This window comes from Staurois parvus, unplaced genomic scaffold (genome assembly GCF_062004578.1).
Source record: "Staurois parvus isolate SC_StPar_1 unplaced genomic scaffold, SC_StPar_1.0 ptg000347l, whole genome shotgun sequence".
In the NCBI taxonomy this organism is placed as follows: domain Eukaryota; kingdom Metazoa; phylum Chordata; class Amphibia; order Anura; family Ranidae; genus Staurois; species Staurois parvus.
The window spans coordinates 14,941,827-14,958,690 of record NW_028318143.1 but is presented as its reverse complement, the minus strand read 5'-3'; the positions used below and the strand labels follow the sequence as shown (position 1 = coordinate 14,958,690).

Genomic DNA, 16,864 nt, shown 5'->3' with positions numbered 1-16,864 from the left:
CATCACCGCCTCCTCCCCGCCCCCTCATTCTGCCATCACCGCTTCCCCCCACATTCTGACATCACCGTCTCCTCCCCGCCCCCACATTCTGACATCACCGCCTCCTCCCTGCCCCCACATTCTGACATCACCGCCTCCTCCCCACCCCCGCATTCTGACATCACTGCCTCCCCCCACGTTCTGACATCACCGCCTCCCCCACCTCCACATTCTGACATCACCACTTCCTCCCCGCCCCCACATTCTGCCATCACGGCCTCCTCCCCGCCCCCGCATTCTGACAAGAAGGAAAAGCAAAACACATAAAAAACGGTGCAAAAATGCAACGCAATGCAGAAACGGGTCAAACGCAAACTGCATAGGTGTGAACCTAGCCTCAAGGGGTTTTTGACGCCAAGATTGGATGTCACATCGGTCACATGATCGGAAAGCTAGCAAGTAGCAATCGGGAGGTGCTGGTAACCGTGCAGCGCGCATGTAACATCAGGTATGCAAATATGCAGCCTATTGGTAGCAAGGCCCAGCCACTGAGAGGCCACATATTTGTGTACTGAGAGGCCAAGGAGTTAAGATGTTCTGAATGATGGAAGGCCGAGTTCCTTCAGCGTTTGCACTGATGCTGCATTGCACGGGTGGATTGTTCAGGAGTTGGGCTTTCATACTCCTATCAGGTTCCTTTTTGTTTTGGTGTCTGTGTCCCACTGGGGAAATGGCTCGTCACTTCCTGTTCTACAGATGCAACAGGAAATGAGAAGAAATCCATCAAAAGTGAACAACTTTCTCATCTTAGACTTTTTTTCCCAAATTAGGTGTCCCTACTGGAAGATTTCCTCTCACCTCTTTGGTGATAGCTCAAAATTTTAGGGGTTTGTTTTATATATGAGCTGACAGGGCCTCTCTACAAATGTCCTATGGAACGTCACTGTCTCCTGAGGAAGTCAATGTTACTTCAGTAAACGTGTCAGGATATCATATGTCTAGCTTGACGTGTATATACTATCATACAACTATCTATCATGTTTTGATGTCTTATGCCATTTTATTTTGTTTTTAATCTATACTTTTGTATGTGGAAAAAAAATGTTTTATTTAGAACCTTTTTTTTGATTTGTTCTTGACTTCTGCCCCCTGTCTTCTTCCCCCCCCCTCTCTTCTTCCCCCCCTCTCTTCTTCCCCCCCTCTTCTTCCCCCCTCTCCTCTTCTTCCCCCCTCTCCTCTTCTTCCCCCCTCTCCTCTTCTTCCCCCCTCTCCTCTTCTTCCCCCCTCTCCTCTTCTTCCCCCCTCTCCTCTTCTTCCCCCCTCTCCTCTTCTTCCTCCCTCTCCTCTTCTTCCTCCCCTCTCTTCTCTACCCCCCCCTCTCTTCTCTACCCCCCCTCTCTTCTCTACCCCCCTCTCTTCTCTACCCCCCCTCTCTTCTCTACCCCCCCTCTCTTCTCTACCCCCCCTCTCTTCTCTACCCCCCCTCTCTTCTCTACCCCCCCTCTCTTCTCTACCCCCCCTCTCTTCTTCTCTCCCCCTCTTCTTCTTCCCCTTCTCCTCCTTCCCCTTCTTCTTCTTCCCCCTCTTCTTCTTCTTCTCCTTCCCCCTCTTCTCCTTCCCCCTCTTCTCCTTCCCCCTCTTCTCCTTCCCCCTCTTCTCCTTCCCCCTCTTCTCCTTCCCCCTCTTCTCCTTCCCCCTCTTCTCCTTCCCCCTCTTCTCCTTCCCCCTCTTCTCCTTCCCCCTCTTCTCCTTCCCCCTCTTCTCCTTCCCCCTCTTCTCCTTCCCCCTCTTCTTCTTCCCCCTCTTCTTCTTCTCCTTCTCCTTCTCCTTCCCCCTCTTCTTCTTCTCCTTCTCCTTCTCCTTCCCCCTCTTCTTCTTCTCCTTCTCCTTCCCCCTCTTCTTCTTCTCCTTCTCCTTCCCCCTCTTCTTCTTCTCCTTCTCCTTCCCCCTCTTCTTCTTCTTCTCCTTCTCCTTCTCCTTCCCCCTCTTCTTCTTCTTCTTCTTCTCCTTCTCCTTCCCCCTCTTCTTCTTCTTCTTCTTCTCCTTCTCCTTCCCCCTCTTCTTCTTCTTCTTCTTCTCCTTCTCCTTCCCCCTCTTCTTCTTCTTCTTCTTCTCATTCTCCTTCTCCTTCCCCCTCTTCTTCTTCTTCTTCTCCTTCTCCTTCCCCCTCTTCTTCTTCTTCTTCTCCTTCTCCTTCCCCCTCTTCTTCTTCTTCTTCTCCTTCTCCTTCCCCCTCTTCTTCTTCTTCTTCTCCTTCTCATTCCCCCTCTTCTTCTTCTTCTTCTCCTTCTCCTTCCCCCTCTTCTTCTTCTCCTTCTCCTTCCCCCTCTTCTTCTTCTTCTTCTCCTTCCCCCTCTTCTTCTTCTTCTTCTCCTTCTCCTTCCCCCTCTTCTTCTTCTTCTTCTCCTTCTCCTTCCCCCTCTTCTTCTTCTTCTTCTCCTTCTCCTTCCCCCTCTTCTTCTTCTTCTTCTCCTTCTCCTTCCCCCTCTTCTTCTTCTTCTTCTCCTTCTCCTTCCCCCTCTTCTTCTTCTTCTTCTCCTTCTCCTTCTCCTTCCCCCTCTTCTTCTTCTTCTTCTCCTTCTCCTTCCCCCTCTTCTTCTTCTTCTTCTTCTTCTCCTTCTCCTTCCCCCTCTTCTTCTTCTTCTTCTCCTCCTTCTCCTTCCCCCTCTTCTTCTTCTCCTTCTCCTTCCCCCTCTTCTTCTTCTCCTTCTCCTTCCCCCTCTTCTTCTTCTCCTTCTCCTTCCTCCTCTTCTTCTCCTTCCTCCTCTTCTTCTTCTTCTCGTCTTCTTCCTCCTCCTTCTTCCTCCTCCTTCCTCCTCCTTCTTCTTCCTCCTTCTTCCTCCTCCTTCTTCCTTCTTCCTCCTTCTTCTTCTGCTTCTCCCTCTTCTTCTTCTTCTGCTTCTCCCTCTTCTTCTTCTTCTGCTTCTCCCTCCCCCTTCTTCTTCTGCTTCTCCCTCCCCCCCTCTTCTGCTTCTCCCCCCCCCTCTTCTTCTTCTGCTTCTCCCCCCCCCCTCTTCTTCTTCTGCTTCTCCCCCCCCCCCTCTTCTTCTTCTGCTTCTCCCCCCCCCCTCTTCTTCTGCTTCTCCCCCCCTTCTTCTTCTTCTCCCCCCCCACTTGTGGACAGATGTAATGTCTCAAAAGCACACTACCTGCATTCCGGGCATTACAGATATGTGCTTTCACCACTTTAAGGAGTTAGCAGCACATAGCTGAAACAGCCACCTACACCCATCCATGTCTATGAATGCACCACCAGGACATCCCATGCACAGAAATACGCAGCATGTTTACACTGCATGGGCGAATGCACCACTGTGCATGAAGCATTGATTCTGGTGTAATTAGGGCAGTAAGCACAGAACACATCTATTCATTTGACGCTGTAGTTTACTTTGACGTCACTTTGAATAAACCTCGCAGGTCTCGGATGACACTGCCACCTTTTTCCTTGTGACTTGTTCCGGAGGTCCTACTATGAGATTACTTATTTGCTTGTTAAGTTAAAGTGTGATTTTTTTTTTCTATATGTGGCAGTAAAGTGATGGCTTTGTTATTGTGTGTTTTGTGTTTTTTTTTTTTTTTTTTTTTTTTATACACCTGGGATAGGCAACCAGCAGATCTCTAGTGTAGAACCACAACTCCTAGCAAGTCTTGCCATCTGCATGGCTGTCCTTTGATGATTCTTGGATGGCCATTCATTACATTGATGCAACACGTGTTAACACGCATGTGGTAATGTACCACCACTGTTAGAATAGGGATTAAAAGTGAAATGAAAAGAAAACCCACAAAATCATGTCTTACTTTGAACCCATACAGACCAATCGGCAGTGGTAGTATTGCCTATGTACACTGACCCACTTGTGACCCCCTCCAGGTTTATACAGCTCAACAGTGGCCTTAGAGTTTTGCTGATCTCTGATATGGCACCTGCTGGTCACACTGCCTCTTCTGATTCCTCTGATGAAGAAGATGATGATGAAGAAGATGATGAAGAAGATGACTCTGAAGAAGACAGTGAGGGAGAAGAATCTGAAGGTGATGATGAGGACGCTGATGAAAATGAAGAATCAGACAGCTTGCATTCAAGAGACAAGAAAGGCTGTACAGAAAAGCTGGTATTGTTCTGTCATTGTCACTGGTGGTGTGTCTATATGTGATGTCACTTATTGCTGTCATTTATCCATGTCCTAGTATAGCTGGTCATAGTTACTTTCAACTGGACTAATTATGTAGCTGAAGATGCTTCCTTGCTTATCCAAGCAGTTTCTTCAGTTCTAATGGGTGTCTGTCACATTCCCCACCTTAAAGGATAACTCCACTTTCATGGTAAAAAAATATAAAAAAAAAATTGCATATACATTGTGAACACGGGTCATACTGTAATACAGGGCTAGACAAATTTGCTTTGAATCTAGGAGTCAGCTAAAACAAGTGGAGCCATTTTTTTTTTTTTAACAACAAAACCCTTTTACCTATGTAGCCAGAAGCCGGCTGAACATGCAGCTTCCGTCAAAGGGGCATGACTGAAAAAGGTATGCCAAGCGGCATCCGATCAGTGCTGTCAGCTACTGACTGAGAGTGCTGACCGGTGTGTTCTGGCGGGGAGGCAGTCCCCCTGTTAGAACACAGATAATAGTCTGCTATCTTCAGAGGGTCCTGTGCTGAGCAGATTGGAGATCCAAACTGCTCAGCACAGGACCCTCTGCAGATGGCAGGCTCTGGGGGCCCATGTCATACCACAATCCTGCTCCTCTAACTTCAGTGAGTTGGTCCTACCTGAACCCCCATAATACGATACATGCCATGGTAGACAGAGGGAGCGGAGATGAGATCTCAGGTGTGCAGACATGGCCAGGGAAAGGCACAGGTGCAGCTGCCCACTTGGCACGGAACATCAGATAGAAAAGGTGCACAGACTTGCCGGTCATCTCCTCACCCCCTAGATAGTATGAATCCGGTATTGGCACTCCTCTCCCCCCCCCACTTCCACCATCGAGTCTCACCTGGGAGATGAGTTCCTTCTCCCCTTTCCTTCATCAGCAGCCACATTGATGTTGTACAGGGAACCTTTCCCAACATCAAATTCCCTAATACTCCCCAGACGTCGGAGCTCAGGTACTTCTCTGTGCAGCAGACACAGAGCACTCCTTTGTAGAAGGGAAGGGATGATGTTGCAGCAATGAGCTCTCCCCCTCTGTCTGTCCCATTGCTCCGATTATCTGGATGGCATAGATTTCAGCTCCGCTCCCAGTGCTTGCTGTCCTTCCCTTCCCTCTGTCTTTGCTGCTTCCATGCGGGATGTGCCAGATGGACGAATCCCTCCTCTGTTCCACATGACATCGGGGATCCCCAGCTGGAGTGCACTCTGCTGGCCGCTTGCGCCTCCCATTGCGTCAATGGCTGCCACAGCACTCTCTTCTTGCTCCATCCCCAGGTCATCTTCATCCCCGCTGCCGCCGCTAATTGCTTTCCCTATGTTGATGGCTGTGCCAAGCAGTGCTCTGTGTCCAGAGGGCCTACAAGGCCTCAACCTTCCCGGCCAAGACCTGCCCCACAGCCCGCCCTGCAGCTGAGGCACCTGTTACTGACAAAAGCCCAGATGCCAGGACGCAAATTCTAATCGCCATGGCAACCCGGAGCCTGGGATTTGTCGAGCCCTGCTGTAATATAATGTTATTAAAAATGACCTTTCCTTTTCAGTCTGCAGCCCTGTAATTTTCTTTAAGATGCAATGCAATTTGGCAAACTGGAGATGTTCTGTATACAGATGGTGTATGGAACATCCCCTAGAAATGTGATTTCCTGCTTGTGTGATTGGCTCACTGATTTTCTCAGAAGTCTACACTAAGGTACAGATCATATTTTGGGCATCTTTGCATCCTCTATAACAAACATTTCAGTTTTATTCCCAAAGGATAATCAAGTCTAAAGGGGTGCAGACCCTGCCACTTTTCCTCATTAGAACCTTGCAGAGTGCAGCAGCTGATGATTAACGAAAAAGTCACTCCCATTCGCTTTGCACGTGGATACAGACAAACAGCTATTACATTCGAATACCAAAAAGTAGGAATCTGCAACAATATTTGTTTAAATCTCTACAATGTATTGTGTTTTTTTTTTTTTTTCCCCTCAACAAAAGTGGAGTTACTCTTTAAAGGTTAACAAAAAACACAGGAACAAACATTTACCGTGCTGTAGAGTACCAGTCTTTAGATGTGTTGGCCTCATTAACCCCTTCACGCCGGATCGTCCCGGTGTGAAGAGGAGTTCCTGTGCCAGGAGGTGGACGGGGTGGGGCTTAGTGTCATGTGGCCACCGTGACGTCACGGCCGGTCACATGATCAGGAAAGGTCCCGATCAAAAGAGCGGACCGGGACCTTTCTGTGAGTACCGCACATGTGTGCTGGGAGCGTGCTCTCAACACATATGTTTTTTGTTACATGAAAACAAATGTGCGGCCGCTCGGCATCTAGGCCCAGACGCGGGGAGGCCGCACATTTGCGTGCGGCCGGCGTGAAGGGGTTAAGCTGGCCATACACTGAAAAAGCTTTTTTTGTTCAGCTTGGATTTGCTGAATCCCCTCCTTGCTTATTGTATTTTGGCAGTCAGCTCTATTTTTATTTTATTAACTGTTAATATTCATACTTTTTTTTTTTTTTTTTTATTATTATATGTATTGTTCTTTAATTTTTTGTTTCATGAACACTGCTGCTTCTAAACATGAGTTCACATAGGCTTTTATTAAAGTTTAAGGGCAGTTAAACATTACTCTCCTGAACGCAGAAGTATCATATTCAGGAGAGGAACGTTTTGGCCAAACGCAGCAAAAACACGCGTAAACGCACCTAAATACAGGTCAGTAAAATAAACGTTCCAACGTACATGAGGCCTTAGGGTCACATTAAATTAATAGCAAAATTGAAAAAAAAATCGTCATTTTATTTGTAAACAATTTTGTACAATAATTTTGGTGTCATTTTAAACAGGACAAATTATAGAAAAAATGTATACAGTAACCCCTTTTTAAATAACATTGGTCAAAAAGAGAACAGCGTGTTTTGTTTTTTTATGTCAAAGTGATTCTTATCCCTGGTTCACACTGGATCTGACCTTGAAATTGTTTGACTTCACTTGAAGTCACATGATTTCAAAGTTTGACGACAGTGTCAATTCAGGTGCAACTTCAAGTTTATGCAAGTCGCACCCCAAATTGGCAAAAGTAGTGCAGGAACTACTTTTCTATTCAGTGCGACTCCCGACAGTTCCATTTCCAATCATTGGATGTGATTTGTCATGCGATTTGCACAGTCATATTGCATGACACTTTGCATCAGTGTAAACCAATTTATTGCTGGTTTCTTGTGATATGCAGATTTAAGCAGGCCTGGGACTCATCCCTTAAGCTTTGCTGAAACCTCTTGATTTGTTTTTCCTTTCTCTGTAGTCTGCAGCTGCACTTTGCATTGGAGTCGGAAGTTTCAGTGATCCGGAGGACCTGCCAGGATTAGCGCACTTTTTGGAACATAGTGAGTATTGTGTGTTGCATTGGGTTGCTCATTTATGATGGCATTGTATACTGGTGGTTAGACCAGCCTTTCTCAACCAGGGTGCCTTGGGGTTTCTTCAGGGGTGCCTTGGCAAAATGTTGCCTAAAACTTGTATACAAGCCAGCAGGTGGAACAAGCCTGCCTTTTAGTTGCACAAAGCCACATGATTTAATTGTGCGCCATTACGACTTTGTAGCGCCGGCGTCCTGACAACCAATTACAATTACAGCAACCAAAAACAATTACAGCATTCTAGTTTGACCCTCCCCTGCACCTCTCCATCAGTGTTGGGTCACATTAGCTCAGTAATGGAGAAAAACTGAGGGAGAAGAGAAACACTGGAATACTACTTAGTGTGCAATAGTCTATTTGCTTTGGAAGAATAAATCACCTCTAATGTTGGGTGTCCTACATGTGTGGTGTTGCTGCCTTTTTATATAAAACTATTAAAATAGTTTTTCACATTTTAGAATGGGGTGCCCTTTTAAAATTATGGACAGTCTGGAGGTACCCCATTTTAGAATGGCCTCTAGACCAGTGGTTCTTAACCTTGTTGGAGGTACTGAACCCCACCAGTTTCATATGCGCATTCACCGAACCCTTCTTAATTGGAAAAATAAAATATGATTTTTAAAATTCAAAACATATGTATATATTTATACATAGGTGCACAAAATGAACAAAACCGTTAAGAACAAAGAACAAAACCATTAAAACATGATTTTCACACAAAAACAAAAACATAATAATGAATATTTACTGCACGAATCATATGAGTCGGGTGTGGGTCTTCAACTCCACCGAACCCGCGAGACTGACTCACCGAACCCCTGGGGTTCGATCGAACCCAGGTTAAGAACCACTGCTCTAGACTGTCCATAATTTTAAAGAGTGCCTCTAGACTGTCCATAATTTTAAAGGGTGCCTCCAGACTGTCCATAATTTTAAAGGGTGCCTCCGGACTGTCCATAGTTTTTTAAAGGGTGCCTCCAGACTGTCCATAGTTTTTTAAAGGGTGCCTCCAGACTGTCCATAGTTTTTTAAAGGGTGCCTCCAGACTGTCCATAATTTTTTAAAGGGTGCCTCCAGACTGTCCATAATTTTTTAAAGGGTGCCTCCGGACTGTCCATAATTTTAAAGGGTGCCTTGACTGAAAAAAGGTTGAGTAATACAGCGTTACACAGACTGAATCAATAGGGAAAGCAAGCTTACTTGTGCATGGGTGAAGTTTCCCGGTATGCTGATCTGGTGGGCTTGTACTCTAAAGCTATGTTATACATTTTGCTGGTTTAGGTAAAAAGCAAGAAAGGGCTGAAACATATATTTTCCTAGAGAAAATGCTTCTCATGGGTTCCCCTGATGTTGCTCACATAACTAGTAGCCTAGGCATTTGAATATGCATAATCTTCATCTTTATGTGGCCAGTGGGCTAGGTTTCTGCTTGTTTGTTTCTAGAGGGAGCATGGAGCACCGGTTTTTCCCAGGAAAAGGTTTTTTCTTTTTTGTTTTGTTTTTTGTTTTTTTACCATTTTATAAATAATTGTCACTCAAGTAAGACTACCAACCTAGATTAAGAAATAGCAGCAGGGTGGAAAAAAAAACGATGATTTAAAAAAAAAAAAAAAATAAAAAATGCTTTTGGAGTAAAAATCTCTCTAAATATAGTTTTCTATTTTAAGGTACATTAATAATTTGGTTTATTCTGCATGAAATGGAACTTAGTTATGTAGCATGAGGCTGTGTATTCTGCAATATTTATATTTTTGGTAAACTCATTCAATTAATCCGGGGGTCTCCAAACTTTCTTAACAAAGGGCCAGTTTACTGTCCTTCAGACTTTTAGGGCCGCCAGACTGTGAGCTTTGGGAGTAGAAAATGTCCTGGTGTCAGAGGAAGTAGATGATGTCATTGATGGTATCAGTGGGAAGAATAGGGGCATTGAGCTCCATCTTTGGTGTAAGTAGTGCTTCATCGACAGTGTCAGTGGGAGGAATAGTGCCCCATCATTGGTGTCAGTGGGAGGAATAGTGCCCCATCATTGGTGTCAGTGGGACGAATAGTGCCCCATCATTGGTGTCAGTGGGACGAATAGTGCCCCATCATTGGTGTCAGTGGGACGAATAGTGCCCCATCATTGGTATCAGTGGGAGGAATAGTGCCCCATCACTGGTATCAGTGGGAGGAATAGTGCCCCATCACTGGTGTCAGTGGGAGGAATAGTGCCCCAGCATTAGTATCAGTGGGAGGAATAGTGCCCCATCATTGGTATAAATGGGAGGAATAGTGCCCCATCATTGATATCAGTGGGAGGAATAGTGCCCCATCATTGCTATTAGTGGGAAGAATAGTGCCCCATCATTGCTGTTAGTGGGAGGAATAGTGCCCCATCATTGGTATCAGTGGGAGGAATAGTGCCCCATCATTGGTATCAGTGGGAGGAATATTGCCCCATCATTGGTGTCAGTGGGAGGAATAGTGCCCCAGCATTAGTATCAGTGGGAGGAATAGTGCCCCATCATTGGTATAAATGGGAGGAATAGTGCCCCATCATTGATATCAGTGGGAGGAATAGTGCCCCATCATTGCTATTAGTGGGAAGAATAGTGCCCCATCATTGCTGTTAGTGGGAGGAATAGTGCCCCATCATTGGTATCAGTGGGAGGAATAGTGCCCCATCATTGGTATCAGTGGGAGGAATATTGCCCCATCATTGGTGTCAGTGGGAGGAATAGAGCCCCATCATTGGTATCAGTTGGAGGAATAGTGCCCCATCATTGGTATCAGTGGGAGGAATAGTGCCCCAGCATTAGTATCAGTGGGAGGAATAGTGCCCCATCATTGGTATAAATGGGAGGAATAGTGCCCCATCATTGCTATTAGTGGGAAGAATAGTGCCCCATCATTGGTGTCAGTGGGAGGAATAGTGCCCCATCATTGGTGTCAGTAGGAGGAATAGTGCCCCATCATTGATATCAGTGGGAGGAATAGTGCCCCATCATTGCTATTAGTGGGAAGAATAGTGCCCCATCATTGGTGTCAGTGGGAGGAATAGTGCCCCATCATTGGTATCAGTGGGAGGAATAGTGCCCCATCATTGGTATCAGTGGGAGGAATATTGCCCCATCATTGGTATCAGTGGGAGGAATATTGCCCCATCATTGGTGTCAGTGGGAGGAATAGAGCCCCATCATTGGTATCAGTTGGAGGAATAGTGCCCCATCATTGGTATCAGTGGGAGGAATAGTGCCCCATCATTGGTATCAGTGGGAGGAATAGTGTCCCAAGGGCCGGTTAAAGGCAAACACAGGGCCACATCAGGCCACTGGGCTGCAGTTTGGAGACCACTAAATTAATCCAAGCTCTGCAAGCTGAGATAACATTCACTGCATTTCTGCATTCACACAATTTCACAGTAACCATGAGAAAAAACATGAAATAAAAGAATTTTCGTAGTTCTCCAGCTATGTGTGATTAACCTAAAATTGGTTCTGATATCGCTGTTTTACTAACCTGACCGCTTATTATTCTAAAAAGGAAACCTTCATTTGGTTTGCAAATATTAAAGATTCTTAACTACCAGCAAGAATGAGTCGGATTCCTTACATTTAAAGAGCACCTGTCATTTTAGATCCATCATGGTAGCGCCTGTTAACGGGCATCCACTCACCTGCTGCCGCCATGTCCCTCAACTTGTCACTGCCGCATCACCAGCCGACCCATTAAAGTGAATGGGGCTGTCGGTGAGTCAACAGCGGGTCAGAGGAGGAGTCGCTGTGGGACAGAGATGACAGTTGCTCTTTAAAAATTATGATTTAAATCAAGCCTTTTCACTTGTCATTTAAATCAAATCCACCCTGATAAGCATTTCACAATTAATTTTAGGTAAACCTTTTTTTACAAGTTTTATTAAAGTAGAAATAAAAGCAAAACTTTTTTTTTGGATAGACTTAAGGGAGGGTTACAACTCCGTACGGTTTATTCTTGCCATCTGTTTCCCATTTGGGAGATTTCCCTTCATTTCCTGTCCCATAGCCAAAGAGGAAGCTAGAGAATCCCTCTGAAGTGAAGAAATCCCTGGTGATTATCAGGGTCACCAGAAATTGTGTCCCCATTGGAAGATATCCTCACTGTTTCTGTTCTGGGTAGAACACAAAACCTTTTCAAGTTTGTTTTTAATTTCAGTGCTACCGGGGCATAGACAACAATAAAAACATGACGTCTTCTAATCCCTCTCTACTGTATCCAATAATAAAAAAAAAATAAAAAAAAAAGTTTTGCCTTTAGTTATACTTTAAAGCATATCATTTTATTGGTATTGATTGTGCTTTATTGCTCTTAATATTGAATGCGAATATATCTGTCTGTTTCATACATGTGACTCCTTTATTCACGTGGCAATCATACAAAAAGGCTGTACAATGCCGTTACTAGGATAAAGAATACCACATGATGTTCGGGTTTACTGAGCATACATTTTCAGTGAAACATACACTAAGTTATTTTAGTGCTCACAAATGCAATATATTACTCACATTTTTGGTAAAATATAAAGGATGTGGATGTGCCGAGTAAATGGATACCCATACGTGTGTCTGTGCCTTTTTGTAGTGGTGTTCATGGGCAGTGAAAAATACCCAGATGAGAATGGTTTTGATGCTTTCCTTAAGAAACACGGTGGCAGTGACAACGCCTCCACTGACTGCGAACGCACCATCTTCCAGTTTGATGTACAGAGGAAACATTTCAAAGAGGCATTGGACCGGTATGTTTCCTTTAATACTGCTTATTACAGTTCTGATAAAATGTTCAAATCATCTGTCCTTTTTTTTTTTTTTTTTTTTTTTTTTAATTTTACATGACAATCTCCACAATGTAGTATATTGAGTGCATACTTTCAGAGGAAAGCTTGTTAATGACTTGAGATGACACTTGCTCAATCAAGCTTCTGAAGCTAAACTGCAGGCAAACCGACCTAAACAGAAGTGAATTGCATGTATTATATGGGAGCCATCTTACCGAACAAAGAATTTGCATTTTTGTCCATCTAGTTATGAGATTTACACAGCCCCGTCACACTGCACAGACCTGTCTAGCAGGGCAGGCCACTTGATTGTTCACTCCAGTTCAGTGACACTTGGAAGCCTTTTCTCCACCACGTGACTGGACAGTGACAGAAGAAGCAACAGACTGATGAGCTCATCTTTGTCACTTTGCTATCTCCTCATTTCAGCATGCTCCTTGCACTGCTTTTCCCTCCCCCTGTCTGAGCTCTGGTTGTAAGAGGCTGATACCAAGCCAGATTCAGAAACGTACACCAATTGCAAAATAAAAAATAATTGTATAGATCTGCTTTCATTTGTGTCTTTTTATATCTACTTGGAGTTCAAGTGGAGTTCCACCCAAAAGGGGAAAATCTGCTTTAAGGCCTTGTCCCCTGCTCCCCTTCAAGGATTGCCACCTTTAGTTGGGGGGGTTTACATGATTTTTGAATGTTTGCCCACTCACAAAGAAATGATCAGTCTAAGAATCGAATGGTAGGTGTATTGTAACACTGAGAGACAGAATAGCAACAAAAAATTCAAAAGAAATGCATGTCTAACAAATGATGCACTGATTTGCATGTTCATGAGGGAAATAAGTATTTGATCCCCTTCACAAAACATGACTTAGTACTTGGTGGCAAATCCCTTGTTGGCAGTCACAAAGGTCAGACGTTTCCTGTAGTTGGCCACCAGGTTTGCACACATCTCAGGAGGGATTTTGGCCCACTCCTCTTGGCAGATCCTCTCCCAAGTTTTTAAGGTTTGGTGGCTGACGTTTGGCAACTCGAACTTTCAGCTCCCTCCACAGATTTTCAATCGGATTAAGGTCTGGAGACTGGCTAGGCCACTCCAGGACCTTAATGTGCTTCTTCTTGAGCCACTCCTTTGTTGCCTTGGCCGTGTGTTTTGGGTCATTGTCATGCTGGAACACCCATCCACGACCCATTTTCAATGCCCTGGCTGAGGGAAGAAGATTCTCACCCAAGATTTGACGGTACATTTCCCCATCCATTGTCTCTTTGATGCGGTGCAGTTGTCCTGTCCCCTTAGCAGAAAAACCCCCCCAAAGCAGAATGTTTCCACCACCATGTTTGACAGTTGGGATGGTGTTCTTGGGGTCATAGGCAGCATTCCTCCTCCAAACACAACGAGCAAAGAGCTCGATTTTGGTCTCATGTCACCACAACACTTTCAACCAGTCCTCCTCTGCATCAGTCAGATGTTCAGTGGCAAACTTCAGACGGCCTGGACATGTGCTTTCTTGAGCAGAAGAACCTTGCGGGCACTGCAGGATTTCAGTCCTTGTCAGCGTAGTGTGTTACCAATTGTTTTCTTGGTGACTGTGGTCCCAGCTGCCCGGAGATCATTGACAAGATCCTCACATGTAGTTCTGAGATGATTCCTTGCTGTTCTCATGATCATTGACATTCCACGAGGTGAGACCTTGCATGGTGCATCAAACCTAGGGAGACTGACAGTTGTTTTGTGTTTCTTCCATTTGCGAATGATTGCACCAACTGTTGTCACCTTCTCACCAAGCTGCTTGGCGATAGTTTGGTAGCCCAGTCCAGCCTTGTGTAGGTCTACAATCTTGTCCTTGACATCCTTGGACAGCTCTTTGGTCTTTGCAATGGTGGAGAGTTTGGAATCTGATTGTTTGATTGCTCCTGTGGACAGGTGTCTTTTATACAGGTAACAAAATGAGATTAGCAGCACTCCCTTTAAGAAGACTGCTTCTAATCTCAGCTTGTTACCTGTATGAAAGACACCTGGTAGCTAGAAATCCTGCTGAATGAAAGGGGATCAAATACTTATTTCCCTCATGAACATGCAAATCAGTATATAATTTGTTAGAAATGCATTTCTTTTGCATTTTTTGTTGCTATTCTGTCTCAGTGTTACAATACACCTACTGTTCGATTTTTAGACTGATCATTTCTATGTGAGTGGGCAAACATTCAAAATCAGCACGGGGTCAAATACTTATTTCCTTCACTGTATATACTGGAATTTTTATTTTTTATACTAGTAATGGAGGCAGTCAGCGACTTATAGTGGTACTGCGGCGGGCATTCTGACACTGGGTGGGAACTAGTTAGTTAGACATCCCAATGACACTAATACAGTGATCGGTGCTATAAAAAGCTCTGACACTGTACTAATGACACTGGGCAGGAAGGGGTTAACATCTGGAGCGATCAAAGGGTTAACTGTGTGCTGTTTACCATCATGTGCTGTGTGTGTGTTTTACTAGGCAAACATGCTGCTGTGCATTTCTCTGTTTTGCAGAGAAATACACAGCAGCATGTTCTTGCTGGCAGGCGAGAGACCTGTGGTGTTTACACACAAGTCTGTCCCCTGTCAGTGTTACTCGGCGATCACGAGGAATCTCTGGCCGGGACCCGGTGATTGACATCTTTAGCCGCTATATACGTGATTTTGCGCAGCCCTGCTGCCCTGTAGCAGTAATTCTGCTATAGGGTGGTGGGGAAGCTGTTAATGTTGCAAGAGATGTACATAAAAGTTATTGTTTAAATATTATTAATATAGCCGCTCCTTACTTCAGTTTCCTTTTTAAGTATGTCATTATTGAGACACTTCTATCCCCATGTTTCTTTTTTTTGGTCAGATGGGCACAGTTCTTCATAGCTCCACTGATGGTCCGGGATGCCATTGACCGGGAAGTGCAAGCTGTGGATAGTGGTGAGATTGGTTCTCTATTTTTTGCAATTGTCTGTCTTTTTTTTTTTTCCACCAGTAAGCTTGATATATACACAATAAAAACTTTGTGTATTATTACTTTAGAATATGAGCTTGCTCGGCCTTCAGACTCTAATCGTAAGGAGATGCTTTTTGGAAGTTTGGCAAAGCCTGGTCATCCAATGGGCAAATTCTTTTGGGGTGAGTGAGTTCAACTCCTTAATCATTCTCATATGGTGATGCACTTTTACTGCTAGCTATTTGTATTAGGAGGGATTTTATATACTTAATTTGAAATCCATGGAGGGTTTCAGGAAGTTTCAACCTCTTGTTTTCAGTATGTGCTTATTCTGCTTCCAGTGGTGAATTTCGTTGACTAGACTATGCTCCACAAGTGATATGCCACCTCCACCACTCACTTTGGTCTCTTACATGTAATCTGCACACACCTAACCTGCCTATACTGTTGCTTATGTTCAGTACTGTGTAAAAGTTTTAGGCAGGTGTGAAAAAATGCTGTAAATTACGAATGCTTTTGGAAATATAAACATGAATAGTTTTTTTATCCGTTAACAAAATGGAAAGTAAATGAACAGAAGAGAAATCCAAATTAAATCCATATTTGATGTGACAGGAGGCTGGCACTGTGGGCTGCGTGGAAGCAATCGGACGGCAGCACTGCTGCCCGAATGCTTCCACCTGACAGGTGAGCCCTGCTGCTTGCCCGTAGCAGGGCTAAAGGTAGAAAAAATCTACCTGCCCAATGCCCGGAACTACATGTCCTGGGCATCAGGCGATAGAAATTCAACATCCCTGTAGATAGCACAGTGCTACCTTTTAGTGCTTTGCTTTCCATGGGGCTCTGCATACACATATGTACAATCAATGCTATTGTATTCTAGCAATTAAATTCATCCTTACTCTTCTAGAGCAGTTTGATGCAACTTTGGACAGCTATTTATGCGACAACTCTTTTTATCCTTGTGTTTTGTTTGCAGGAAATGCACAAACTCTGAAGTATGATCCTCAAGAAAAGAATATAGACACACATGCCCGCCTCAGGGAATTCTACAGAATGTACTACTCAGCCCATTATATGACTCTGGCTGTACAGTCTAATGGTATGTGCTGATAAAAGTATGACATATATTGTGCCATCTGATTGTACAATCTCCTTGAGACCAACTGATAACTATGTAATATAAAGACCTTTACGATTGCATACAAATTGATGGGATTAGATAGGTTTGTCCTAATAATACATAGTTTTGGTCAATATAAATTATTAACTGTATAGAGGGATCATACAATTAGATTGTAGTTTGTATGACCACCCTAAGGTAAGCTTATGAAGTAGAGAAGGTATAGTAATTGTTTGTTGTGATCTCTGTAGAGACCCTGGATACTCTAGAAGAATGGGTGCGAGAGATCTTCTGCAAAGTTCCATCCAAGTATGTATTGCCAGAAAAGAGGGGTGCTGGTGCTGTAACATTTTGTAAATGTCCTTGTTTGAAATGTGATTCCCTTTTAACATTGGGATTAAGTAGTCAATACAGATATATGCTAATTGCAGGTATTAAATCAGAATTGTCC

At 44.2% G+C, this 16,864-nt stretch overlaps 1 protein-coding gene across 1 annotated transcript in view; it reads left to right on the top strand.

The window, feature by feature from the left end:
- The window catches only part of NRDC (nardilysin convertase), a 79,054-nt gene that overhangs the window by 626 nt on the left and 61,564 nt on the right, over positions 1 to 16,864 (top strand). Inside the window, exons 2-8 of the mRNA XM_089684479.1 lie at positions 3,857 to 4,097; positions 7,427 to 7,508; positions 12,138 to 12,291; positions 15,201 to 15,274; positions 15,377 to 15,472; positions 16,270 to 16,392; positions 16,665 to 16,722. Of these exons, the coding sequence (XP_089540605.1) occupies positions 3,857 to 4,097; positions 7,427 to 7,508; positions 12,138 to 12,291; positions 15,201 to 15,274; positions 15,377 to 15,472; positions 16,270 to 16,392; positions 16,665 to 16,722 (828 nt within the window). The remainder of the gene's footprint in view (positions 1 to 3,856; positions 4,098 to 7,426; positions 7,509 to 12,137; positions 12,292 to 15,200; positions 15,275 to 15,376; positions 15,473 to 16,269; positions 16,393 to 16,664; positions 16,723 to 16,864) is intronic.